Here is a 27,501-nt window from a genome sequence, read left to right as displayed (position 1 = left end):
AGGAGTGGAGTATCCCATCAATCCATTGGATCCCTAGATCCCATAACCATACTAGAGGTCCACAACCCCCAATCCTCTCTGTCTGTCGCTATGATATGCTACTAGCTATTGGGACCCCTCGATGTCCCGTCTCTGCCTCTTGTAGGTATCCAATAGGAAGGCACCGAGCATCAAGAATATGTGCCACAAATATCCAGCTTCTTTGTGCTTGCCAAATCACACAGCGCGATCTGTTGTCCCAGCTCCTGATGATGTGCTCGGGTACTACTAGAAGCCTAGGCATCATCCTGCCAACAAGGATTATCGTCCTCTGCACCTCATTTTCCCCTAACGCCTGAATTTGTCCAACTGAAAAATCACCATGTAACTCCCTCTTAGTCACCTCCCCAAGTGTGAGCTTAGGGGTGGAACATATGCTACCTCGACAATCAACCATGCCATCCCTAAGTCTGTAACCATCAACTCGTGCACCTACCAAGTGTCTCAACTGGAGAGTCTCCTCTCGGCCCATGACACGTGGTGTCTCATCCAAGTGCCTAGGGTGAGTCCTCCATGCCCTGCTGCCTAAATGGAGTGTCAAAGTGCAACAACCAAACTCTCTGCGATTGTAAGCAACACTCGAGGATGATGGGTGGGTATGTCCCAAAGAGTATGATCAAGAGTCTACTGGAATGCTCAAGAGTAATCCTATGGATGACCCTCTCTCTGCCTCAGATATGTTGATAACTCCCTCGAGGCCCTTCCTCCACTAAACATGGTGTCCCCAAATGCTCAATAATGTCCTCATCGATCCTAGGTGAGTTGCATCTAATGGTACACCTATTGTCCCTATCCATAAGTCTCCTTGGAGGTAACGCTCCAAGAGCTCGTTGCACCGCATCACGTGTCACTACATACCACAAAATACCACTGCACCCCTCGACATGCCACTGTATACCGCAACCTATCCATGTACAACACTGGATACCCCCAGTTATGTCTATACCATCTTGTACCATCCTGTGTCACTGCACCTATCACTTCCCGAACATCCTCAATGCGATGCGAGTCACTCCTCCTATCCCACAGTGTAAATCGGAATGCTGTGGTATACCACCATGTATCTCCATGCTCCTTTACAGGCCACTGCTCCTCACTGCATAGTCCTGCACACCACTCGGTGATATGGCCTAGAATTGGGTCTGTATGCATCCGACCACATCCCTCTACATAACACTCGACACTACGACCTGACTCTGTGCAGTCTTGTGTACCACTGCCTACTATCATACCACGATGTAACATATGATATCCCACATGTGCCAAAGTGTCTTCCACCCTGATAGTGGCCCCACCACGACATGCATCATGTCCCCTCGTCCATCCCGGTAGACCTGAGCACCCTAACTCCACTCCTACTAGAGGGGATATCTCCAACCCTTGAGTCTTAAACCTCAATGGGAGAACATTGTCTCCATACAATATTCGGTTTGGTGCCCTACCCATGCCACCTCCTCCAACCAGCTCCTACTAGAGAATGCTAATCATCTTGCGGCCCCATGTGCAACCAACATGCCAAAACAACCAATGGAATGTGCTCATAAACCACCTAGCCACTAGCATCAACTATAACTCCCCTAAGGAATGTATGCGCTTAGGCATGAGGTTGACTACCTCATCAATGCCATAGCCATCCTGCATATCTGATATCAGATAGGAAGCCCCGCCTGGATCCCAATGCCAACCTGGGCCTCCAGCACCCTCGATGTCTGAGAGCTCCCATTGAGCTTTACTTAGGAGTACGACCATCTCCACGAGTCTAGCCCACTCCACCCGGTACCAACTTAGAATCTCTCACCATCCAACCCCAAGAGAGGGATCGAATGCACAAACTCTAGCACATAGAACAAGCCCTTCATCGTGCGAGTGTTGCACCCTACGCAACTCATGTTGCCTCAACTCACCATCCTAGTCAACACATAAAACTTGTTGGGGAGTCTCTGCATCTCTCTCTCCGTGGTGTAAAGGTAGTCTAGTAATGTTGCAAGCCCCATCTATATAATCCCAGAGAGAGCTATTATCTAGAAGTATTGCAACTCTATTGACGGTCTATGCATCTATCATCTCTAAGCCAGTGGTTGGCCCCAAAGAAGACTGCTCGTCCTCCTCCACCATTGGCTTAACACGAGTCACAAACTGTCTCTCCATGACTAGCTCACGCCCCTCTATGTTCTATCCATGTTGTTGTAGGTGGCTGTCATCAAGCAACTATATTGTAGATCTGGGTGCTTTTGTACCTATCAGATCTTCATTAACAGTGGTGACGTCTCTTGTCACCTCATCATCCCGTCATGCACTGCTATCACCTTAAAACTCGGTCACGACCACGAATACATCAACAAGGGATGTCACCTTCTCAACGGTGGACATGTTTGTGTCTCCTGGCACCTCATCAATGGATGGCCCTATGGGTGTATGTTCTTCTATCTCCCGTAAGGTGTCAATTGGTGCTATCAAAGAGGTCTCCAACAATGGTGACTCCTGTGCCACATTAGGTATACCAATGTGTTTCTCACACTCCTGTGTGTCCTTTGCCTCATGCTCAATCTCCTCCTCAAGTCCCTGATGTCTAAAATCAGGTCTCCACCAACAAAATCATCCCCTGGTCTCACCCTCTAATTGTCTTTGTCCTGCCTGCTCCTTTTCAAAAGATATAGTGCCCTGATTTGGTCGACTTTCCCAACATGATGTAGATGGCTGCACCTCCACGACCTACTCACCTCTAACGTCTTTGTTGTAAGGGTGAGGATGGGTTTGGTCTGTCACCCTCCTCAACTGGGCCAATCGCTCATCGTCCCAATGAATTCTACTCCATAATTTCTACATATTGGATTTCCATTGAGCCATGGGTTTGTCTCCGATTTCACCCATCACTGTGCACTCATAACCAAAGCTTCCATGATCTTTTGGCTAGTTTCCCACAATTGGGCCAAGATCATGCTCTAATACCATTGTAATGTTCCAAACTTAAACACAAAGTGATATATAAAGCAAAAACGATTCTCAATACATAAAATTTTAACAAACAACACATGCTCATAAAAACTCTAGAAGTAGAACCAACTGAGCCATTTTATTGATCAATGGAGAAGTACAATAGTATGGATGAATGCACCTAGGCTTGCCTCAATGGAAAGCATGAAAGAATCCAGGTGATGAGACAATGATATCAAGTACTAGAAAATGTTTGCTCCTCTAATGCTCTGTGTTGCCGTGAAAACTACAATGTTGGCTTGAAAGGAACTGCAAGAAACTCCACTTTTGCTCCTCGGGAAATGCTACAAATTCAGCCCCAAGCTCCTTGACCAAAACCCACACAAACCCAAAAATGGTTTGACCCGATTATGACCTCCCAAAATCGACCCCCAAAGGCACTGTGTAATCCCAACAATTATGCACTGTATACTGCAAAGATACCGCTAGAAACCCTACTTTTGGTGCTCAAAAAATTCTGAAACTTTACATCTGGGATCCTTGTGAAAAACCCAGAAATGGTTTGGCCAGAATTTGACCTCCCAATTTCGACCTCTTCTATGGCCCACGCCCTCCAAACAGCTCCAGAAATATGACCTGCAAGGAATGACCACAAAGTCCTCCTCCAAGCTCTGAAATGGAAGAAAACACCACTCCAAAGATCTCCTATAACCTCCATGGCAAAGCTCAGCGTCAAGGACTAATACTCTACCCACCAAATGAGCCCCCACACACTGCCTCTACATTGGCCCAGGTAGTGTGAAAGTCACACTGCCAAGCCAGAAGCTCATTTAGCTCCCAAACCCTCCCAGATGTTGGAAATCCTCCCTAACCTCCTCTCCGGAAAATATCACATCAAAACTCCACTGCTAAGCACCACCAATGAACTCGACCTCCTCTCCACTGTTTTCCCTAGTAATACACACAACTTGGAAGGGAATGCTATTGCTGGGAATCAAAATCTGACCCTCCTCCTGAAGAAATGAAGAAAACCTTACTAGGGTGTCACTCAAAGTCCCCCGAAGAAAGGGTGAGCTCTTCGTCTGAAGAACTGGTGCTAAACAGCCAGTGACTCGGCAAAGCAACTCGGGCAACCAAAGAGAAATCAATATACTCCAATAAGATGAATGAAATGATGAGAGCTACCTTCCTTATATAGATTTAATGGAGCACTTTTTCCCTCAATTTTCCTTCCTTCATGGGTCCGCCACCAAGCCATCGATTTTCCCTCTCATGCAATTCAAACTATTGGCTTAGTAAGTGCTTATTTTTCTTATGTGAACAAAACCAAAATAAGTTGCTTCTAACTCCTAAGTCTCCTAATAAAATCAAATGGGCCTCATCTCCTCCAAAATTGGCCCCAAAATGTAGAAATAAATCATGTTCCAAAATAATTTAGGAAAGGACATTACAGGACACGACATTACAACATCTCTTCCATATTGGATCAGAGAGCACCTCTCGTCACAAAAATTATCCTTAATTTTTTATTTTTCATTCTTAATTTTTTTAACTACGACGAATCAATAATTCATTGGAGTAATGTGGGTGAGGCCCAAGATAAAACCTAACAACTCCTACTACAATACCAAGAGTATATCCAACAACCCATGAGCCAAATATACTAGGAATTTATGGCTTAACAAGAATTGAGACTCTAGAAGGGTAGGGGCAGCTATTCCTTGAACCTTATCACAGTGGGCCAAAGATGTCCCTCTATAAAATTTGAAATCAAGTGGAAGAGATAACATCCCAGTGTGCCAACCTTTCTGTTAACCCATGAGGAGACTTATTCTTATTTATTGCGTCGAGAGGTGCTCTCCAGCCCAATATGGTAATTATGTAATGTAATGTTTAACATTTTGACTAAGACAAATTACATAAAAATAAAAATAAAATAAAAATTTGAAAATAAAATTAAATAAAAAGATTAATGTAATGTAATGTAAACATTTTAATTTGGTCAAAATAAAATAAAAAAATAAAAATAAAAACAACCCTATACATATAAAAATAAAAATAATAATGGCCCATGGTGTTGAGAACCCATGATATTGACCCATGGTATTCATATGGAATGTAGCCTATTTAAAGGGGAAAATTAAATTCCGTAGATCCATCTTAACTCCTCGTCTAGTGAGTGCCAAGAGGGATCAAATCTTTTGATATGCAAACCTCTTTTAGAGTGAAAAGAGATTAGCAAGAGCCAACACTCTAGGAGGGTGCGGAAGCATACTCCTTGAACCTTATCACAATGGGCCAAAGATGTCCCCCCTATGAGATTTGAAACCGAGTGGAAGGAATAACATCTCATTATGTCAACCATTTCGTCATCCCATGAGGAGACTCATTCTTATTTATTGCACTGAGAGGTGCTCTCCAACCCATTATGGTAGAGATGTTGTCATATCTTGTTAAACATTGTAATATCTTGATTTGAAAATAATTTCGGAATAAATCACATTGGTAATTCAAATCAAAATATAGATCATAGAACTTTGAATTTGATTATTGTAATATCTTATTAAAAAATTTAACTCAATCAAAATAAACAAAATAAAATAAATTATAAATATGTTATAATGTTACAGTTTCACTCCATAGTTAATTAAAAAAAAATAAATTATTTCAAACTTACCTGATCTATATTATAAATATTGAAAAATCTCACATAATTTTTTATTATTATTATAAATATAATTAATCATAATTAAAAATTAAACCAACTTAAATCTTAATTTACAAAGCCGAAATTCATCCTTTCCTTAATATAAATCTAAAAAATAAAACCCCATTGTTACAAAATTACTTAATTTCCTTATGAGCGGCCCCAAATTTTGAAACCCACTGTTCCTTTCCGACTCAATTTAAGGGCATTTCCAACTTTTTGAAAACCCCATTCACCCATTTTAGCAACGATATTAAAAGCCGCAACCCATGTGACTGGTTGCTTATTTCCACGTGTCAGCCTAAGGGAGACCCCAAAGAGGAATATCTAGGGTTTCCATTTGTTCATAAAATATTCTTCTATATAGATGGTTTTGAAAACCCCAAAAGGCTCTGAAATCGCTCTTGATCCCGTCTTTCCCTCTATATATTCCTCGTCGATGAATGATCTGAGTAAATTCAGTTCCATCTGATCTGTGCCGGTATTTGGAATTCTGTTAGTGCAGTTTCAGGGTTTTTTTCAGCTACTGTTTTGCGAGCATTTTCAAAGGCCTGGTCTGAAGAACTGCGTATATTCAGTGATTTAAACTTTTCTAAGGTGAGAGTGCGATAATCTGTTTTATTTGACGCAAACGCAGACGGTTTTATTTTTTATTTTTACTTTGATTTTACTGGTGTTTAAGAAAGATTGCGGGGCTTCTTTTGTTTTATATTATGGTTCTGAAATTTTAGGTGTTCTTGCGCGGGTGATGATTTCTTTATATTTAGATTTCGAGAGATATTGTGTAGGTGTAGATTTGTGGGGTTTTATTCTTGAGAACCTAAATTTAAGGGGTGTAAGATGTATATGGGGTTTTGAGAGAGATTGCTTATATTTTATTTTCAAGATTGTCTTTCTCCCCTCATTTTATAATTTTTCAAAGTTTCAGTTGCTATTAAACCTAGATATGAAAGGGTTATGGAATTAGTGTTTGACAAAATAATGAAAAAGAAGAAGATCGCAGCTTCTGTGACGACCATCTAGGTGGGTCGTGCTAAAGTGGTTAATCAACTGAACTTTCTTCAGAGTCCCAGGTTCGATGTGTCTAGGAACATGTTCATGTTCTCCCGTGGCCATTTTCAGTCCAATGTTATGATATCTCAGAGTTAACCAGGTCTTGGATGGATGAGGTCAACTGCAAGATCTGGCAACTCTGTTTCAATAGAATCTCCTCTGACACGTAATTCTGTGTTGATCGGGGGTGTTTCTATTTTGATATGTAGTCTGCTTCTTTTTGCATTGAGAAAAAATGTTTTTCCCTGCTGTAAATATTTTTTTTAAATGGGGAAATACATTTTTTTGGTGTGTCTTGAGGATTTTAATTTCCAGTTGCAATTGCCAGTGGAATACATATGACATTGTTTGAAAACCATTACTTAGTTGTATTTTTATATTGCGTTTGTATAAATGTCTGATTATATATGGGCTTCAATGTGGTGGGTGTAGCCATGTCTCGTGTGTATGTTGGCAATTTGGATCCTCGGACCACTGAACGTGAGCTGGAGGATGAATTTCGTGTTTTTGGGGTCCTCCGCAGGTATGATACCGTTTTGCTCGTTCTTTTGCGTTATAAATTATTCTGTGGAACAGTATAAACTCTTCCGAGTCTGATTTTAGTCAGTGTTGTCTATTCTGAGTATGAAATGATTGCAAGACACAAATGTAAGTCAGATTGTCTTGGTGAGTGTTTGGAGTCGTACTCAATGGTTGGACTTGCAACTATTTAGCGTCAGACTCGATTGTTGGATTTGCAAGATAAATTCAAATCAGATTGGACTTGCACGACAAACGTGCTGCGTGGCTCATCTAGTTATTAATACATGATTCAGTAGTGTTTGAAATATGATTCATGTAGCAAAATGTAGGTTGCTCTCTTTTCATTCTGGTTTCAATTGCTTTTTAGTTAGCAGACTTATTTAATTTGTTTATTTTTATCAGGGCATGCGATAAACATTATGTATCATCTTTTGTGTTTGGCAACTTAATGTGCTATGCAGACACGGTAGACTTATTAGTTGGGTTATTTTGGATGATTTGGATATTCAATATTAATGTCTAGTGCATTTTATAACTGACTGATCCTTTTTGTTTCCTGTAGAAAAAAAGTGTTTGGGAATGGGGGCCATCCTAGGAAAATATAATTTGCCCTATTGTCTAGTATGCAAGTGAGATTGAGGGTACCCTTGGCAGCCCCACACTAATATTTGCAAACAACAGATCCTCCCATTGAAAAAATTGTTTGGGAATGGGGGCCAGTCTGAGAAAATAAAATTTGTCCCATTCTCTGGTCTGTAAGTGAGAATGAGAGTTCTGGTATAGCCCCACACAAATTTATAGTGAGGGTACTGGTACCTTGCCAGCCCCACATTAATACTTTTAAACAAGAAGTTGTTCACATCTACATACTCCGTGGCCTTCTAGAATTGAACATGTAATCATTGAGGTGAAAGCCAATGTTCTTTATTGTTAGGCCAGGTCCACTTATGATGTACAATGGAGTCTTTTGTTGTTTTTGAATGGATCTTAAATATTTTTTAATTATCTTGAAGAATTTGATTTATGAATTTGTTTGGTGGTTTTAAGCTTGTGGAGCCTTAATAGTAGTTCTTGTAAATTTGTTGTGGCATTATTAATGATAATTTCTCAAGCCTCTTAGATTGTAAACCACTTTCATTCATAATACTCAAGTGATTTTGGTGACTTTTATAGTGTTTGGGGGTACTTTTAACACAGTTTTGTGACTTGTATAGTGTCTGGGTTGCACGAAAGCCCCCAGGCTATGCCTTCATTGAGTTTGATGATCGTCGGGATGCTATAGATGCTATTCGTGCATTGAATGGTAAGAACTGTACCATAGAGATGACTCCTTGAAATTATATTATAGCATTGATTATAGGGGGGAATGCTTGTTAGATTGAGACAGTTATATTCTGGTTTTGGATGCTTGTTATAGGTAAGAATGGGTGGCGTGTTGAGATGTCCCGGAGTTCTAGAGGAGGCGGTGGTGGTGGTGGCGGGGGTGGTCGTGGCCGTGGTGGAGGAGATGATTTGAAGTGTTATGAATGTGGCGAGCCTGGCCATTTTGCACGAGAATGTCGCTTGCGTATAGGTCCTGGAGGGTTAGGAAGTGGTCGCCGTCGGAGTCCCAGTCCTCGATACAGGCGCAGTCCAAGTTATGGGCGTAGGTAAAATACATATCTAGATCTGATATCTTTAAATATGTGGTTTCAATTTTGTTATTGATTTCAAGGGTTTCAAGGCAAGTTCTTGTGCTTAATTTTAAAAGCAATACAGTTCAGGGAAAGATAAATAATAAAGTCATAGACACATAATTGGAGGTTATTATTTTTTTGCATATTTATGCGTATCAGTGATTTCAAGGGTTATATATAATTTGTAATTCGTTCTTATATCTAACATGTGGCCGTGATTTGTATGCTTGCTGTGTTTGTGCTTTTCTTTTCCATTTGGGATTTTTCTCTGGGTTGTTGGTTGGGTTCTGTGCATGCTCATTGGATGGACTTGGACGATCGCCTTGACTTGGATGAATGGTTGTGGATGACTTTGGTCTCGCCAATAAATAATGTAAGATATTAAAGCCTGTTATGATTATTATTATTAGCATGATGTATTCTAGATATAGTCCTGGTTTTTGTGGAGATCTGGCAACTGGGACACAGCGTTCAAGTTGTAGTCAGAGTTGTGATAATTGGTAACTACAGTGCCAGTCCAGGTTATGGTAGCAGGAGCTATGGAAGGAGAATTCGGAGCCCATCCTATAGCCCCTATGATGGAGGTTATGGGGATGGGTATAGGTATGGCAGGTAAGGCTGAACAGTCTGGTTTTGAGCTGAAGCGAAATGGCCAATGCCTGCCAGAAGGCATAGGAGATATATGAATGAAAGAATGAACTATTACAGTTCACAACTATAATGTTGCTGTGTGCTTCCAGTCTTGTTTATAGTGTTTTAATAAGTTCCTCTGTTCCATTTTACAGGAGCCGCAGTCCTCGTAGGAGTCGCTCTCCAAGACGTCGAAGCTACACACCTAAACGTGGACGAAGTATTAGCAGGTCACCTCCACCTCGTCGTGATCGACGAGTTTCTCCTTATGCTAATGGGTACTTGCCTTTTTTACCTTCTGTGTCTTCAAATTTTTAATTCCAAATACTTCTTGCTTTACTGAAAGCTAAAATTGTAGTTTGTTATTGCAGAAGCCCCATTGGCAGAGATCGACGTCGAAGTCGCAGCTAAAGAGTGTCAGAAGGATTTTCTCTTAGATTGAGAAGAATTGTTTTACGGCATGATGTGTATTATATTGTCCTTTAATGGGTGGGATCTTTGGAGAATGAAAATATGGTCAATATTCAGTCTGCATGCAGCTGCTGTGTTGGATATTTGGCAGTTTTGTTATCTCAAGTGGCACATTGTTTATTAATTACCAGCTCGTTGCTAACTAATGGCTCGACAGAATGATAGGCTGCTTGATATAGAGTTGGACTCTGATCCAGTCTATTTCTTCGGTATCCACAGTAGATGGTCTCATCGGCTGCCTGCTATTTGGATAAGTTTCTTTCCTGTTTATGCCTTTGTTTTTTTATTTAAACATCAATCTTTTATAATGACAAACAAAAGTATGGTTTACTGTTTTCTGGCTGACATATCCAAAAATAAGTATAATGGTTACAATTTGTTGGTATGAGAAAATGTTGAGAGTAAATCTCACTCGGGTCTTTAACTTTGTTTCTGTGTTCTGAGGTGTGGTTTTGCTAAAAACGGCATGGCACGGTACTGCTCCGCACCTTCTCCCTGCCTGGGTAGTCTGCCTCATCGTCCCATGTCGTCTCCTGGATAGTGTGCCTCTTCGGTCCTTCTGGTTTCCTCATTTGCACCACTACTGCAATTCGATGCCCACAGATCTTGGAAGTTTGGTTATCTTCATGATTAGGGCTCTTCAACGAAATATTGACTTCAACAAAATATTACTGCTTGCACTGTGACTTCAACAAAATATTACTGCTTTCACTGTGACCTTGTATGGCTGCGGAACTACTGGAATGGGGAGGTAGATGCATAATGTATTATGAAATGAACATAAGTTATTTTTAATTAATCCTTTTGAATGGAAGGTCCCTCTTTGTTTGTTGAACACTACCCTCTTCACCCGATCAATCAAGAAATAAGAAAATTCTAGGCTCTTGGTAAAATCAATGGTTTTATGACATCATTTAACATTTTAACATGTAGTACAAATCTGTTGCACAAAGGAGCAGCGTTGCAATCAAGTCCATTTACAACATATCCGTTAACATATCGTCAGCTTTAATTATAGGCACTGTTAACAATTAGTGATGCGTTATTCCGAAGTCACTTTAATGATTACCTGCAGGAAAGATACCATTACCCGAAATTTATTATAGAGATATATTTTCTGTATTTTGAAATACTAATAGACAATAGATTCAGTGATAGATGGTAGTGTAGAGATGTATTTTCTGTATTTTGAAATACTGATAGACAATATATTCAGTGATACCAGTATATCGCAGTTATGAGGCCACTGTTCAAATACTCCAGAAATTCCACTGATGAGTGGCAATTATTTACGCATGAAACTCTTCTATCCCTCCCAGCGCCTGAATATCTGTACCTGATTACTGGCCGTACAGAGTTTCGACATATTGTTTTTTGGTGTACTTCCAACGCCATGGCGTGATTTTATATGTTGGACACTTTCTTCTTTTCTAGCGTTTTTTACTGTCAATTTGGCTTTTGAGAAACTGTACGCTTATTTCTGTGATGGCTATCAGATGGAGTTTGTTTTGTCTGGTGCATAGGTTTTTAATTGAAGAAAATTATATAACATTCAAGATGTTTTAAAGTTACATTTGGCTTGTATTTGTATAATATTTATGCATGATGATACATTGCAATACAAATTATACTAGCTTTTATTTTGAAAACTTAAAACGAGGTGTCGAAAAAATCAGAACACTGCCTATTTCAGTGAAACTGGACAGTTCCATAGGTGACATTCTTGAATGCATTTTCATTGTGATGTGCTGCATTCTTGGTCGGGGAAAACATTAAAGTCCTAATTTTTTTTCACTATTGAAGCCTTAAAAATCTTTCCTAGCTAGTTTCTCTTCCCTTGTAATAGTTTATTTTTTTTTTGAAAGTTTCAACGTTCTATGTTTTTTGATGAGTTTTATTTAAAATTGGTAAGAAAATAGTTGGAATTGCATATTTGGCAACGAGTTTTATTTACATTGTCTGTAAAAATAGTTGGAATGGTCTTAAGATTTTATGCATTCTGTTTTTTGGCATATTTTTGTATTATGATATATTTTAGAGAGTTTTAATGTTGTATTCTTTTTTACAAGTTTTAATTAATAGTGGGATAAAAAATAGTATGATGTGCCTTAGTATTTCAGTGTTTGAATACTATCTTTTGTGGGTGGTGTAAACACATCCAAGCACACGCTCATCCAGTACCTTTGACACCACCAACCCATCCTTTTTCCGGGTGGTTGCTTTTTGTTTTGAAATAGGACCCCAGGGTATCATGATCCCAGACTGTTTTCATCGACTGCAAATACATTCATCACTCTGGAAAGGCATTCATCAAACTTTTTCTTTTGATAAAGGAAAAATCGTGTATTACCCTGTACTTTTTGTTTTGGAAATTAATTAAATTTTATCTTGATATTGTTGTCCCTTACACATCTATCTTTCAACCTTGGCGCATATTGTAATGAAAATGAAGCATTAGAAACTTAGGTTCTTTGATGTTTAAAACCTTGATGAATAAAGTTGTCATTTTAGGGGAATCTGAATTTATATGCCTATAGATATGAATGCACGAAAGAGATGAATGGTTGGAGCAAGACTCAAAATTTTCTTATTGCCTTAAGTAGTTCTAATACTACTTGGTTGACTTCAATTGGAAATCATGTTGCAGGAAAAGTTCATAGAGCAAGTAACTAAGAGTGTTCTTTTTAAAGAACAATGTGGATGTAGTTTAGTTTATTTTTGAGAGTTTATATGTGAAAGGTGTGAAAAACTGTAAAATATATAGACTTTAAATTAATGGAGAAGTGAAAAAGAGAAATGTTTAGGGGATGCATGTGTGTTTGTGAAATTTGTTTACGATATTTTGGAGCGTAGTTTATATGTATTACATGGATTGGTGGTTTAAATTAATGAAGAAGTGAAAAAGAGAAATGTTTAGGGGATGCATGTGTATTTGTGAAATTTGTTTACAATATTTTGGAGCGTAGTTTATATGTATTACATGGATTGGTAGTATAGACGCATGAACTTGATTGTGAGTATTTGAATGAGTTTCATCATGGAACAAGAAATAATATTTGCTATGGCTTGAGAGTAATAATATTTTGTTAAATGAAGCCCTTGGGGTGGCTTATTTGGTGAAAATGAAGTAATGTGTGTGAAGAGTTTGAGGCATCAAATGTCCTTGATGCATTTGTGTTTGTGGACATGGTATACGAAAACACCTAGAAGTTACAATAGTAACAATTGGAATTGACCTTGTGTTATGCAGTACAAGATAGCTTAGTTCTCGATTCTAATAGATATGACTATCGAGTTGCTCGTAGTGATAAACGCTAACCCCTACCAGGTATCTTCTTACACTAGATCAGGGTCTCCCCTTGCAGGGTGTGCATGCTTGTATTGCTTGTATTTTGGTGTTGCTCATATTTTGGTGATGCTTGTATTCTCACATGCTAGTCATGGAAAAAAGGGTCCCACCGGTCATGCAAGTACAAGATAGCTTAGTTCTCAATTCTAATAGATATGATTATCTTGGGTAGTTTTACTTGGTTGATATGAGTTGGACATTATGTTGCAAGAGATGTTCATAGAGCAAGTAGATAAGAGTGTCCACATGAAAGAACAATATGAGTAAAGTTTAGTTTTGATATTTGATATGTGAAAAGGTGTGAAAAAAGAAAAATGGTTAGGGATACATGTGCATAGATACTTGCTTGAGTGATATTGGTTCATAATATTGGGAGCATCGTTGATATCCATGGGGATTGTTGACACCCAATCTTCATGATTGGAAATTTTATGTAAATAAATAAATTGGGAAGGTGAACAGTCATCGGGAGATGAACAAAACAATCACTCCCTATTGTATATAACAATGGGTTATCTATGGAATAATACACCAATCAGTGTTTCTGCCTTTGGAGAGTTACTGCCTGGCCTGACATGTTTTGGGCTGATGCTGTTCTATGTGCTGCATATATAAAGAATAGATGTCCATCAAATGCTATAAGAAACAAGACTCCTTATGAATTGTGGTATGGACATGTTCTTTTGGTAAAACATATCAAGATCTTTGGTTCCACCTGTTATGCTTTGATACCAAAGGTACATAGAAACAAACTTGGTGCTAGAAGTCGTAAGTGTATCTTCTGGGGTATTCAAACACCTCTAAAACATACCGCCTCTATGATGAAGTAAATAAAAAGTTTGTTGTATCTAGAGATGTCATTTTTCTTGAATCATCCAAATCTGACAATGTTGTTGAGTGGCAACTTGATCGCTTGGATAGATTCACAAAAACGAAATCATTTCAAGAATTTGATAATCAGATTCCACATCTTGAAGGGGGGATTCCTATACTAGATCAACATGAGGAATCTTTTTTTGAAGAACAATCTCCCCTGCATGAAACTCCAACAATGGATGATGCTTTAAGTGATGTAATTGATAGAATTGGGAGACTCAATCTTGATTCAGCCCAACTCAATCAACAGAGCAGCCTGAACCATCTCAGAAAGGTCCCCCAAAGTGGCTGACAAAGACACTTGAAAGTGTTCATTTTGATGAAATTGGAAAAACAGGAACCAGAAATTCAAACTGACAAAATGGAGGTGATGTAGATGACTCTAATTCACTTGTTGATATGGATGTTACTTATGATTGTGAATTGAACTTGTCTACAGATTTTGAACTAACTTCCTTCAAAGAAGCTGCTTCTCATGATGAATGGAAACACGCGATGCAAAAGGAGTATGTTGCTCTCATAAAGAATGGCACTTGGAAGCTGGTTGATCTTCCATTTGGAACCAAACCAATTGGCTGCAAGTGGGTCTACAAGAACAAGTACAAAGCTGATGGCTTACTTGACAAGCACAAAGCTAGGCTTGTGGCAAAAGGTTTTGCACAGAAGGAAAGGGTCGATTATGAGGAAACTTTTGCCCCCACAACAAAATGGGCCACCGGACACTCTTTGCACTAGCAGCTCAGAACGGTTGGAAAGTCCATCAAATGGATGTAAAAACTGCCTTCTTGAATGGAGATCTAAAAGAGAATGTTTTTATGTCCCAGCTTGAAGGATTTGCTGTGAAAGGACATGAACATAAAGTATGCAAACTTGTGAAACCCTTGTATGGCCTCAAACAAGCACCACAAGCTTGGTATGAAAAACTAACTGAGCATCTTCTGAAACTCAACTTCAATCATTTTGATCTTGATGATGCAACTTTATTTGTCAAGACATGGGCAACTTTATGATTCAGAGTTTGATGGAGACAAAGAAATTGGGGTATCTACCTCAGGATATGCTATGAGTCTTGGATCAGGAGCTGTCTCCTTGAGATCACTCAAATAATTAGTTCCAGCAGATTCCACAACAGAAGCAGAATACGTGGCAGCAGCTGAAGCAACGAAAGAAATTGTGTGGCTCAGGAAAATTCTTGAAGATTTGCAGGGAAAACAAGTACAATCAACTCCACTCATGATTGATAACACCTCTGCAATAAAACTGGCCAAGAACCCAAAGTTCCATGATCGAACAAAGCATATCAATACTAAATATCATTTGATTCGACATCATGTTGAGGCCAAAACAATCCATCTCCGTCATTGTTCCACAAATGAGCAAATTGCAGACATCTTCACCAAAGCACTTGGAAAGGAAAAGCTTGAACGATTCAGAATGATGCTTGGACTCACCAACATCCCTTCAGATTAAGGGGGGGAATGTTGACACCTAATCTTCATGATTGGGAATTTTATGTAAATAAATAAATTGGGAAGGTGAACAGTCATCGGGAGATGCACTGAACAATCATTCCCTATTGTATATGACAATAAGTTACCTATGGAATAATACACCAATCAGTTTTTCTGCCTTTGGAGAGTTACTGCCTGGTCTGACAGGGATTAGTAGTATGGATGTAGGTAATTGGGTCCCATGTTTTTAGGGCCATTTTGATGCCTTGAATAATATTTTTAGGTAATTCATAGGGCTATAAGAATTACCATGACATGCCTTTCCTTAGGTAAATGTTGTAGTCCTTGGAATGTTGTCATAAGCCATAATATTATAATTACGTACAAATGTTTTCTTATTACTCCTTAGATGCTCTTCACCAAGAAACACCAAAATTAGGCTCCAAGCCAAGGCAAAACCCTACAAAGCGGAAAATCAAACAACAATCCTTCTCTTTAGAATCATATCAAAATGAGATATCCAAGTCCATGTCTAAGACCAAAATTGTCACCAAAAACTCCAAGTCCAACCCTCCTTGAAATTTCGTGCTTGTCGTAGCTCAAAAAACTCGTCTTCATTCAAAGGAGTCTTCTTCCACGTGCTACATTCTTTTTGTGTAATTTGTCTCTTTTCTCATTTGTTGGTTCATAAAATTGCTTCTTGCATCTCCTTGATTGACATTCCAAATAGGTTGTCTTTGTTCCCAAGGAGTGAACTTGACTCATTATAACTTTCAAAATTCAATTCCTTTTTTTTACAAATGTACAAATATGACACGACTTAGTTGCATTTTATTTGATTCAAAATATTTTCTCTTTGACTTTGAGCATGAAGCACATGCTTTGACCAAAAATAAAATATAATAATAATGAATATAATAAATATAGTGATGATGAAATTACATTACATTATAAAAATTGACACTAGTTACAATTTCAACACTCCCTCTGAACTAGGGAGGTATTCATAATGCTCAACAAGATATTCTCAAGTTGAAATATTCATATAATAAATGATTCAGATTGATAGTCATCAATAATGATTTATATCATCATAGTTAGCATTGTCAATATACCAAGGCCTTGACAAGTACACTCTCTCTCCTTCAGATCATAGCACAATGTTGAGAGACATAAATTTGGACACAACTGCCTCTCAAGGCACATAGCTCACTTGGGTGTTTCCAAGGTATGACCTCACAGGGCCATTTCCTAATCCACTTTTTCTTGTAGACCATTATTAACTAAGTCCATGTATCCAACATAGGATGTTCATCTTGGTTAACCACAATACATGTAACAAGAATGTATGCCCATGATGTTGATCCAAACCACCATTCTTCTTACCCATCTTCATGAACTAGGCTTATGGTTGTTAGTCCTCACCAAAATACATGACACATGGAGAACACAATGTTCACCCTCACTCCTTTTCAACTAGGGAGGAGATTGTCATTCCCTCTCAACTAGAGAGGAGATATCCACAAATCTAAGCTTGTCTAGAAAATACTTGGATACTTGTTCATCTTGTGGATATCCATTGTAGCTTCTCAGCTCCTATCATAATAAGTTTCAACCATCCTAGCTTTTTGACAATCTTCATATCGAATCTAATGTGTCATCAAATAGTTTGTCACAACATTTTACAGAACTAATCGTACAAACTTGTATGTTCTCTTCCTTCGTAGTGCAACAAAAATGTGCTTAATGCTCTGTCAAGCATCATACCAACTTCCAAGTAGATTCAACCATTGGTAGTATCTGTATTATACACTGTCGACTCAATTAATGTGTCCTTGAATCTAATCCAACCAGCTCAAGTAATGTTGTATCCATCCAAGATCTTGCAACTCCCTCTTTCTAGTTGAGGTAAGTGAACTTCTTTTATTAAGTCTTGCTTTCTCATGCTACCATTAAATTGACTTCTTTGGTGCATACTTCAAACTGCTTTCTTTGTCTATTATGACTAGGAAAATTCTTTGTGCTTTGCTATGTTCTTTTAATTCTTCGATCCGTTATTAAAGCTTAATCTTGATTCAACTTGTAAACTTTATTTAAAAAACTATGAAAGAATAAAAGACAGTGCATATATAAAATAACTACAATAGTAATCAATGAAAGATGTAGAGTTCTTGTCTGTTTGAGGAAGGTCAACTTCCACTTAGTCTTAGTCTTCGTCTTGGGCGTTTTCACCAACCTTGTCCTCACATGAGCATGATGTCTTTTTTGTCATCTTCAAAAGCTAGATCTTCTTCTTATATGATTAGTTAAAGTTTTGTTTGTAGGGTTTTCTAATTCAAATATTTGCTAGGGTTTACAAACCTTGGATTCTCCCAAGTCCTCAAGATCTACCATTTAAATTGCAAATTCTACAAGCATACTAACGAGTTAGTTGCAAAACCCTAGAGATGCTATTGGCAAGCCATCTATACATGAAATTACATACCTTGATCATAAGAATTGTAATTATCTCTAATATATCAATACAAACTTATTTATTGTAAGTCACTATCTTTCAAAGTAGGATAAGATCATTGGCTTACTTTTCATGTTCGTTTCTAAATGTAATTTCAACATGACCTAGAAGACTTAGCATCATTAGTTGCAAATGAACAAAAAATATACGTTCTTTCAACCTTACCAGTCCAACTTTAAAGAGATCTAGTCCTTCAATTTTTATTCAGTTGGTATGTATCATCTTCCTTTGTTAGATACACCTTAGACTTTTAGCTACCTAACCATAGAGATATCTTTTTGGCTGCTTATAATATCCTTTGTCTTGGTTCCCAGAACACTAAACAAAATCACTGTTAAGGGAAGATACTTGATCCCCTGGATTGATGATCTCTTTTATTAACTTCAGGGTTCGAAGTTCTTTAGCAAGACCAATATGAAGTTAGGCTACCACCAACTTGTAATTGGATAAAATGATTTATGGATGACAACCTTTAAAATCTAAATAAACCTTTTAGCCTTGGTTGGTCATGGTTTTTGTTTTGATTAATGCTCCAAAAACATTCACGAGGATGATGGATGATATATTGTGGCTATTCACAAACTCTTTTGTGGATGTATATTTGGATGACATCCCCATATTCAACAAAACTTGGGCAGTGGCACCATGCAACACAAGTTTTGTGCCAATTTGGAGAAATTGTGAATATTCAACCTCGACGATTCGCTAGCCTCGACGACTCTAACAAAGTTCGGTAGCTTCTTAGGCCTTGTTAGCTTATATTGTAAGTTTGTGTTGATGTCTCTTATTTCATTTGACCATTTAGTTAAGTGACAAAGGGTGGAGCTAAATCAAATTTCCCCTGGTTTGAGTCACAAGGAAAGATAATCAAAGATTCAAAACGTTGCCTCGGCTTCACACTAGTTCTCACCTTGCTAGAGTTGCAACAACCATTTGAACTTGAGACAAATGCCTTCAACTATGCGATCGATGCATTCCTCACTCAACAAGGACATTTGTTGGCCTATCATAGTGAAATATTGTTTGATACCATTCAAATATACCCACCTATGATAAGTAGATGTACTCTATTGTGCAAAAACACGCTGATAGTGGAAGCATTCTATTCAAGGGAGGGAGATGATCATCCACGCTCATAACATGTTTCCGCAATGCATGCAAAGAAAAGAAAAGTTACAATATGAACGCCATAAAAAATGGAACACATAGTACTTGCAACAATTCGACTTGAACATAGAATACAAGAAGGGAAACACTAATCATGTTGCATACTACCTCAATTGGCCCTTGATTGTGGTGCTAATTACATTTCTTAACTCATGGGAAGGATATCTTTGGGCGGCCACAATTATACAATGATGATTTTGACTTCAGTGCTATGTACCAAACATTGATCATAGGAAAATAAGTTGCAGGCTTCCACTTCTAGGATGCGCTTTTCTGCCATTTGGGTCACATTTGTGTTTCTTCAAGCAAGCATGCCTATTATTACATGAAAAGTGATCACGTAGCCAAAATTATTAGGTGGGTCAAAATACATGTAGTATGGGTTTTATACATTTAAGTCCACTTTCACATAAAGAAATACCTAAGGAACCACTTTTCCAATGTTATTTTTGTTAAATAATTTACTTATTATGTTATGCAACCAACCATAAGGGGGTTGCACTAATAACAATAAGGGGCTACACTAGTAGTATAGGGACCTAAAATGCCCCTTTCCAACAAAAAAAGTTGTCCTCAACGCTTGAGTAAGTTTTGGATGCTTTTGTATAAAATTCCCATCCTCCCATGTGGAATCTTCAGCAAGTAAGTTTTTTCCACTTGATGAGATATTCTGAAATTGATCGATTTTGTACCTATCGAGTTCTTATTTCTATGACTTCTTTAAGTTCCAATATGATTTTTCCTTCTTCGTCAAGTTCTAGCAATATTGTTTGAACTCGGAGCTTGTCACCTATAACCTTCTTTAAGCATGAAACATGGAAAATTGGGTGCACTCGGAAAGATATAGGAGGCTCCAATTTGTATGCCATAGTAGTAATTTTTTGCAACACCTTGTACGGACCATAATACTTTCGTGATAATCTATTATCCTTTTTACCCTGCTTGAGGGACATTTGTTTATATGGTCGTACCCTTAGAAATACATAGTCACCTACATCAAAAGTTCTTTCCCTGCGATGTTGATCTACCTGTTGTTTCACATTCTATTCTTTCCCTGCAATATAGAAGGAAGTGTTATATCACCATTCAAGTAGAGACAACCATTTGACCCATTTTGTTTATTTATCAAATACAAAGCAACGAATATACCTTTCCAAACATTTGTTTACTATCTCAGTTTGCCCCTCAGATTGAGGATAATAAGATGAATTATGAGCTAATTGAGTACCCATAAAAGAAAATAGTTCTATCCAAAAATTTCTAATGAAAATGTGATGTATATTGTTTACAATAATCTTTGGGTTTCCGTGTAGCTTTTGAATTGTTTCCATAAATTCAGTAGCAATTGTACTAACTTTAAATGGATGAGATAACGCACAAAAGTGTGCATACTCGCTGCGTCTGTCAACTACCACGATCTTTATCCTTTTTTGAGAGTGCATCTGCAATAACATTTTGCTTCCCTTTTTAGTAGATGATTTCAAAGTCATAACCCAACATCTTTGTGACCCAATATGATTTTTCCTTCCTCGTCAAGTTCTGACAATATTGTTTGAACTTGGAGCTTGTCACCTATAACCTTATTTAAGCACGAAACATGGAAAACTAGGTGCACTCGGAAAGCTACAAGAAGCTCCAATTTGTATGCCATAGTACCAATCTTTTGCAACACCTTGTATAGACCATAATACTTTCGTGATAATCTATTATCCTTCTTAGCTTGCTTGAGGGACATTTGTTTATATGGTTGTAGCCTTAGAAATACACAATCACCTACATCAAAACTTCTTTGCCTTCGATGTTGATCTGCCTGTTGTGTCATACTATTCTGCGCCAAAGTGAGGTTGTCCTTTAAGAGTTGGAGAATTTGTTGTTGATACTCGATGTGATCTTCCATTGCTTGAACCTAAGAATTTCCTCTTAAATATGATGTGTTGGACAATGGATGATATCCATAAAATGCAATAAATGGGGTCTTTTTTGCTGTAGTATGTATGGAAGTGTTATAGCACCATTCAACCAGAGACAACCATTTGACCCATTTTGTCTATTTATCAAATACAAAGCAACGAAGATATCTTTCCAAACATTTGTTTACTATCTCAGTTTGCCCTTCAGATTGAGGATGATAAGATGAATTATGAGCTAATTGAGTACCCAGAAAACAAAATATTTCTAACCAAAAATTTCGAGTGAAAATGTGATTTATATTGCTTACAATAATCTTTGGGTTTTCATGTAGCTTTTGAATTGTTTCCATAAATTTAGTAGTAATTGTATTGACTTTAAATGGGTGAGATAATGCACAAAAGTGTGCATACTTGGTAAGTCTGTCAACTACTACGATCTCAATCCTTTCTTGAGAGTGCATCTTCATAACATTTTGCTTCCCTTTTTAGTAGATGATTTCAAAGTCATAACCCAACATTTTTGTGACCCATTTTTGTTGCTTTTTTGAAAATAATCTTTGTTCTAAAAAGTATTTAAGACTATCATGATCCATGTTTACTTTGAAGTCTCTTCCCATTAGGTAGGATCGCTATGTCTTAAGTGCATGTAGTATTGCCAACATTTCCTTCTCATAAATAACTTTGTGTAAATACTTCCCTTTGATTGAACGACTTTTGAAAGCAACAAGTCTTTCTTCTTGCATTAAAACAACACCAATTCCATTTCCTAAGGCATCACATTCCACAATAAAGGTTTTTGTGAAGTTTGGCGTAGCGAAGATTGGTGTTTGGCACATTGCCTCTTTAAGATGTTCAACGACCTTCGTTTCTTTTGAAGTCCATGAAAATGCATCTATCTTGAATAATGATGTTAGAGGTGTTGCTATTCTCCATAGTTCTTAACAAATTTGTGATAATACCCTGTCAACCTGAGAAATCCTCGCAGATGCTTTATGGACGTGGGGATTTTCCATTCCTTAATGGCAATTTTGCTAGGGTCTACCTTAACACTTTCATGACATACAATATAATGTAGATATTCCACTTTTTGTACTCCAAAGAAATATTTGGAACTTTTTGCATATAATTGTTTCTCTTCCAATAGTTTGAGCACCCTGTCAACACGTTGAACATGATCATTCCAAGACTTGCTGTAGATTAATATATCATCAAAAAATACTAACACAATTTTTTTAAGGGTGGGTTTGAAAATGGAATTCATTAAACCTTGAAATGTAGGTGGTGCATTGGTAAGGCCAAAATGCATAACCAAAAAATCATAATGACCCTCTTGAGTTATAAACACTGTTTTTGGAATGTCTTCAGTGTTCATTTTGATTTGATGATATCTTGAACGAAGATCCAACTTGGTGAATTAAATTGATCCATGCAATTCATCAATGACAAGAATGAGAAATTTATCTTTAATAGTGAGTTTGTTGAGCTCCCTATAATCTTGACACATGAACCATGATACATCCTTCTTGTGCACCATTACTACTGGAGCAGAGAAATAACTTTGACTTGGTTGAGTTATACGAGTCTTTAGCATTTCTTCCACCATACTTTTAATTTCACTCTTTTGGGAATATGAATATTTGTAAGCCCTGATGTTTGGAGGAACACTTTTTTGAATCAATGAATAGCATGATCATGATCATGAATAAGTGGGAGGCTTTTGAGAGTCTCAAATACCTTGGAATGACTGTCCAACACTTTTTGGAGATATGGAGAAATAGATGATTTCGATGTGGGAACCTCTAGCGAACATAATTGTGCAATTACTCCTCATTGTTCCTTCTTTAGAAGCTTTGTCATGCTGTTAGAGATGATTATCTTTCCCAATTTCTTTGCGATACCCCTTAATTCAATTTCTTTTTCTTCTGAAATTTTTTTTAAGAAAAGTTCTTGAAAATTAAAAGTTATCGTACCCAAAGTTTGTAGCCATTGGATTGCCAGTACAACATCACCACCATCCATTGGAATGAAAGCATTGGGCTATTCAATACATATTCTCCCATGGATAGCTTGATATTATGGCACTTTTCAGAGCAATTTATGTTTCCTCCATTTTCAACCACCACTTGACATTCTGATGCTAGATATAGGAAGCAATTCAATTCCTTGGCTATCTTACAATGAATAAAATTATGGGTACTACCCGAATCAATCAACACTAATATTTTTTTCTTCTTGATATGTCCTTCTATCTTGAGAGTTTGAGGAGTGGTAATTCCGGCTAATGCATTACAAGATATGGTCCGATTCATTTTTTCTTTCTCTAGGGTTCGTTCTTGGTGTATATCTTTTTCTTTTGATGTTTATTGTTCTTTTTCTTCCTCCTCTTCACAATCTATGTAAAATAATTTTTCTCAGCACACTTATGACTTTTAGTGTATTTGCTGTCACAATTGTAACAAATCTTTTTTGCTATTTTTTCTTCCAATTGTTGTGGTGTCAACCTTTTAGGTTGTGGAAAGTTAGGCGCAACAACACTTCCATCTTTATAGCTGTGAGTGGTAGGCTTCTTTGTTGCCATAATTTTTCTTTCAATTTTTCTTGCCAACTTGAATGTTTTCTTCAATGAATCAAGTTGCCAAAGACGAACCTCATGTTGGAAGTTATCCTTTAAAGCCCCTATGAACACATCAATCCTATACTCATTTGGAATTTCTTTTACCTTTATATTCAATTTCTTGGAAGTCTTCAATCTGCTCCATCATTGAACCATTTTGTTTGAGATTTATCAATTGGCTAAAAAAGGTGTTGCTTTTTGTATCTTCATAATGTACTATCATTTCTTCCGTAAAAATTTCCCAAGTGACAATTTGTTCACGAGAGTAAAGCCATCAATAACATACAAACTGATTTGGTTCCAAATATAAAGTTGCAATGCATACCCTTTTTGTGTTTTGCATATTATGGAAATCAACATATTGCTCAATTTGTAGTATCCATGTTACAGGATCTTTGGCATCAAGCTTCTTCATATCGATCTTTGGAACATGGTGGGTCTTCAATCCAATGTTAGGGTTTATGAAATCATGATTAACATTTCTTTTGTTCTCATCATGAGTTTCTTTTACTTCCCTTTTGCCATTAGTAAACATTTATTGTAGCAATTTTGTCAAATATATCTTCAAATCTTCCATGTTGCCCTTAAGTTTTGCTTTTATACCATTTATCTTAGCTTCCACACCATTCATCTTAACTTTCATGCTATTCATCTTACCTTCCATGCCTTTTTTTAATCCATCCATCTTAGCTTCTCTTACTTTTTGTGAGAGTGAAAATTGTTGCACTTGGTCTCGTAATTTTGATATATTGCGTTGCATTTCATCCTCTTATTCATGTTTCATGATAGAGCTTTCATGTTACTTACTAGGTGTTTCCATTTTCTTTCTTCGGGGCTTCAATTAATGATAATTATGTCTTATTATGCCTTTTGAATCACTTCAAACTAATTTTTCAAACCAAACTTATCCAAATTAAAAAAAAACTACAATTTTTTGTTTTGTTTTGTAGGAGATTGATATTGAATATATTGTATCTATGAAATTTCGGATCTCCAAGGTTTGAAATTGTGACTTTTGGTAGCCCTCTGCGTCCTCTTTTCAACGCCACCAGTCTAATTGAAATTAGATTCTCTAAGAAAGAGTTATGCCCATTCTCCCAAGATGACTTGATTATATACTTTTTCAGTAGAGCGAAATTGTGCGAAGTGCCATGTGTCACTGTTTCAACCTTTGGACCTAAAAACAATACATAGAAAACTACAGTTAGTCCTCTTTTTTTAACTTCTTACGAAATTTCAATCTGATGCCCAGAGAGAAATTTATTACCATTTTCCCAAGGTTGTCTGTTTGGGATGTAATTCGGGAGCCTGCAAAAACCCTAACTTCCTAGGATCATATCTCCAAAAATATCGCGAGAAAAATATGAAATTCGGACCGAGGTTCATCAAGATTTCGACTCAAATGGGTTTTAATTTCAGCTTCTGAAATATCGTAGAAAATTTTTTATATTGAAAATTCCACGATGACCTGTTTGGAGCAAAAAAAACCCTAGAATCCAAAGCTTTGATACCAAATGTTATGCAACTAACTCATAAAAAAGAAGAAAAGATAGATCAACAACTTCAAAATCAACTTCTTGAGGGGAAAACCTCCTTTACATTACACAAATGAACAATTATTGGATGACACAAATCACAAAATCTCCTTTCTATATATAGGAGTCTAAGGGGTCACAATATAATCAAAGCTGACATAACAATAATAATATAAATGCACTAAAATAACAATAGTGGGTTTCTATGGGGCACACTAATAACAATATGGGGACAATAGGTGCACAACAATAATATTAAGAGATACACTGACAATATTAATGGGGAATCACTAGTATTATAGGGACCTAACATATTAATTCCGTTAAATTTATTGAATTGTTTTTATGAAAACAAAAATGCAAGTGAAAATATTTTAGATTGTTTTCACTTAAATGGGTAAAATGATGAGAATAACATAAAATTAATCAATTTATGGGTTATTCTCATGTAAGTAAATTAATTAATGAAAATAACTTAGGAAAAGTGGTTCCTTAGGCTGTTTTCTTTGTTGAAAATTGGTTTTAATGTATTAAACCCATACTACATGATGTATTTTGATTTGCCTAATAATAGTGCAAAGATGATCTGGGAGGTGCATTGCATTTGGGTGGTAGGGCACTTTTGTGTGGAGAAGAGAGTAGAAGTATTTCAGAAGTATTTTTGATTAGCTAAATCTTCAATAGAATGTTCATTGGTATATTAGATTGTACACTTGTTTTCCATTGCTAAACCATCCATCAAGAAGCAAGGGCTATACACTCCCGTACTTAACCCAAATAAGCTTTGGGAGTTAGTCTCCATTGATTACATGTTGAATTTTCCCTCAAACAATCATGGTAACTATTGTGTTTGTGGTTATTGATTGATTTTCTAGGATGGCCATTGTGGCACCATGCAAAAAGAGGATCACAATAGAAGCCATTGCTAAACTCTTCTTTGAGAAAGAACATTATTCTCGAGTGGAGTTGTCACATCTATTGTGAGGAATTTCCCCTGTTTCCACGTAAGTAATTGAATAGATATGCCCAATATTTGTACAAAACAAGGATAGATCACTCACCTACATCCACCCCTAAGATTATTTGACACATTAGGAAAAAAAAGAGGATGATGATAACATGCCATAGATTTAAAATATAATGATGACCCTGATTGATGTTGGTGCAAAAAATATGACTCCAACTCCTAAATATTTTGCCTCCACTGCAAACACCTATATCCTACATATAAGACAATAATAGAACCCTAATCTAATCCCATGACAATGATTCATTAAGGATATACACTAGATTTATTATAGATCATTCAAGCTAATCTAGATCTAATCACATACACACATTGAAGAATAGCAATTGGGGAGTAACTATGAAATATGTATCGATGAAATAAAAATCAACATACAAATATACCTTGAATTTATGGATAACCTTTGTGGCTCCTTGACTCTATCTCCTCCTTGGTTGATGATCACAACTAAGACTACCTTTAGACAAGGAGTTTTTATAAGAATTCTAGTAGTATTTAATTACATTACTACCTATACTTATGCTCTCCCTTAGGAATAACCTCCTTATATAGATTTGATGAAGAGAAAAGAGAATGAATGTAGAAAACCATGTTGACATGCAATTAAGTATGAAATCTTCAAGGGTCATAACTTAGTGATTGAGCCTTAGATTTTGATAAAATTTATATTATTAAAAGACTCTCAACTAGAAAAAAGAGACAAGGACCTTAGAAATTAGGTTCAATTTAAGTAAGAAAAGTGAAATTTTTATAACCCCCTCCCAAAGGTAACCTAGGAGGTCGAGTGTGGGTGGTGTATTATGTTGTGGTATTAGAGCTAACTGTTGTATTAGTAAAGGGAAAATCTTGTTGTGATATCCCCTAGTTAACATTTCTCTCATTGTAAATAATTGTAACCATTTAATTGGATGAGAGAGGGACACAAATTCCATTGCTTGAGGTAGGAGATTGTTTAAGGGAATGGTTGTTTTAAGTATCAGTCCTAGTTGGTTGTGCTGTTCAAGGAGGTTGACTGCTGTGCAAAT

The 27,501-nt window shown here is 37.0% G+C and overlaps 1 protein-coding gene across 6 annotated transcripts; it reads left to right on the top strand.

Moving 5' to 3' along the window:
* Nucleotides 1-5,904: 5,904 nt before the first annotated feature.
* On the top strand, nt 5,905-10,846 carry LOC149243431 (serine/arginine-rich splicing factor RSZ21-like). 6 transcript variants are annotated; one of them, XM_089374511.1, is made up of 7 exons: nt 5,905-6,277; nt 7,166-7,256; nt 8,470-8,558; nt 8,673-8,904; nt 9,448-9,543; nt 9,717-9,839; nt 9,920-10,846. In XM_089374511.1, exons 2-7 carry the CDS (start codon nt 7,168-7,170, stop codon nt 9,996-9,998), a joined length of 708 nt encoding a protein of 235 aa, XP_089230637.1. In that variant the 5' UTR covers nt 5,905-6,277; nt 7,166-7,167; the 3' UTR covers nt 9,999-10,846. The 6 variants fall into 6 exon arrangements, with proteins under 6 accessions (XP_089230637.1, XP_089230639.1, XP_089230638.1 ...); XM_089374512.1 differs by having other exon boundaries at nt 5,913-6,277; nt 9,933-10,846; XM_089374513.1 differs by lacking the exon at nt 9,448-9,543.
* Nucleotides 10,847-27,501: the final 16,655 nt, after the last annotated feature.

This window comes from Pinus tabuliformis, chromosome 8 (assembly GCF_031772625.1).
Source record: "Pinus tabuliformis cultivar Carrire ecotype Pingquan chromosome 8, CPIR1, whole genome shotgun sequence".
In the NCBI taxonomy this organism is placed as follows: Eukaryota; Viridiplantae; Streptophyta; class Pinopsida; order Pinales; family Pinaceae; genus Pinus; species Pinus tabuliformis.
Note: the sequence above shows the minus strand (reverse complement) of the source record. Positions and strands in the feature narration are given on the sequence as shown.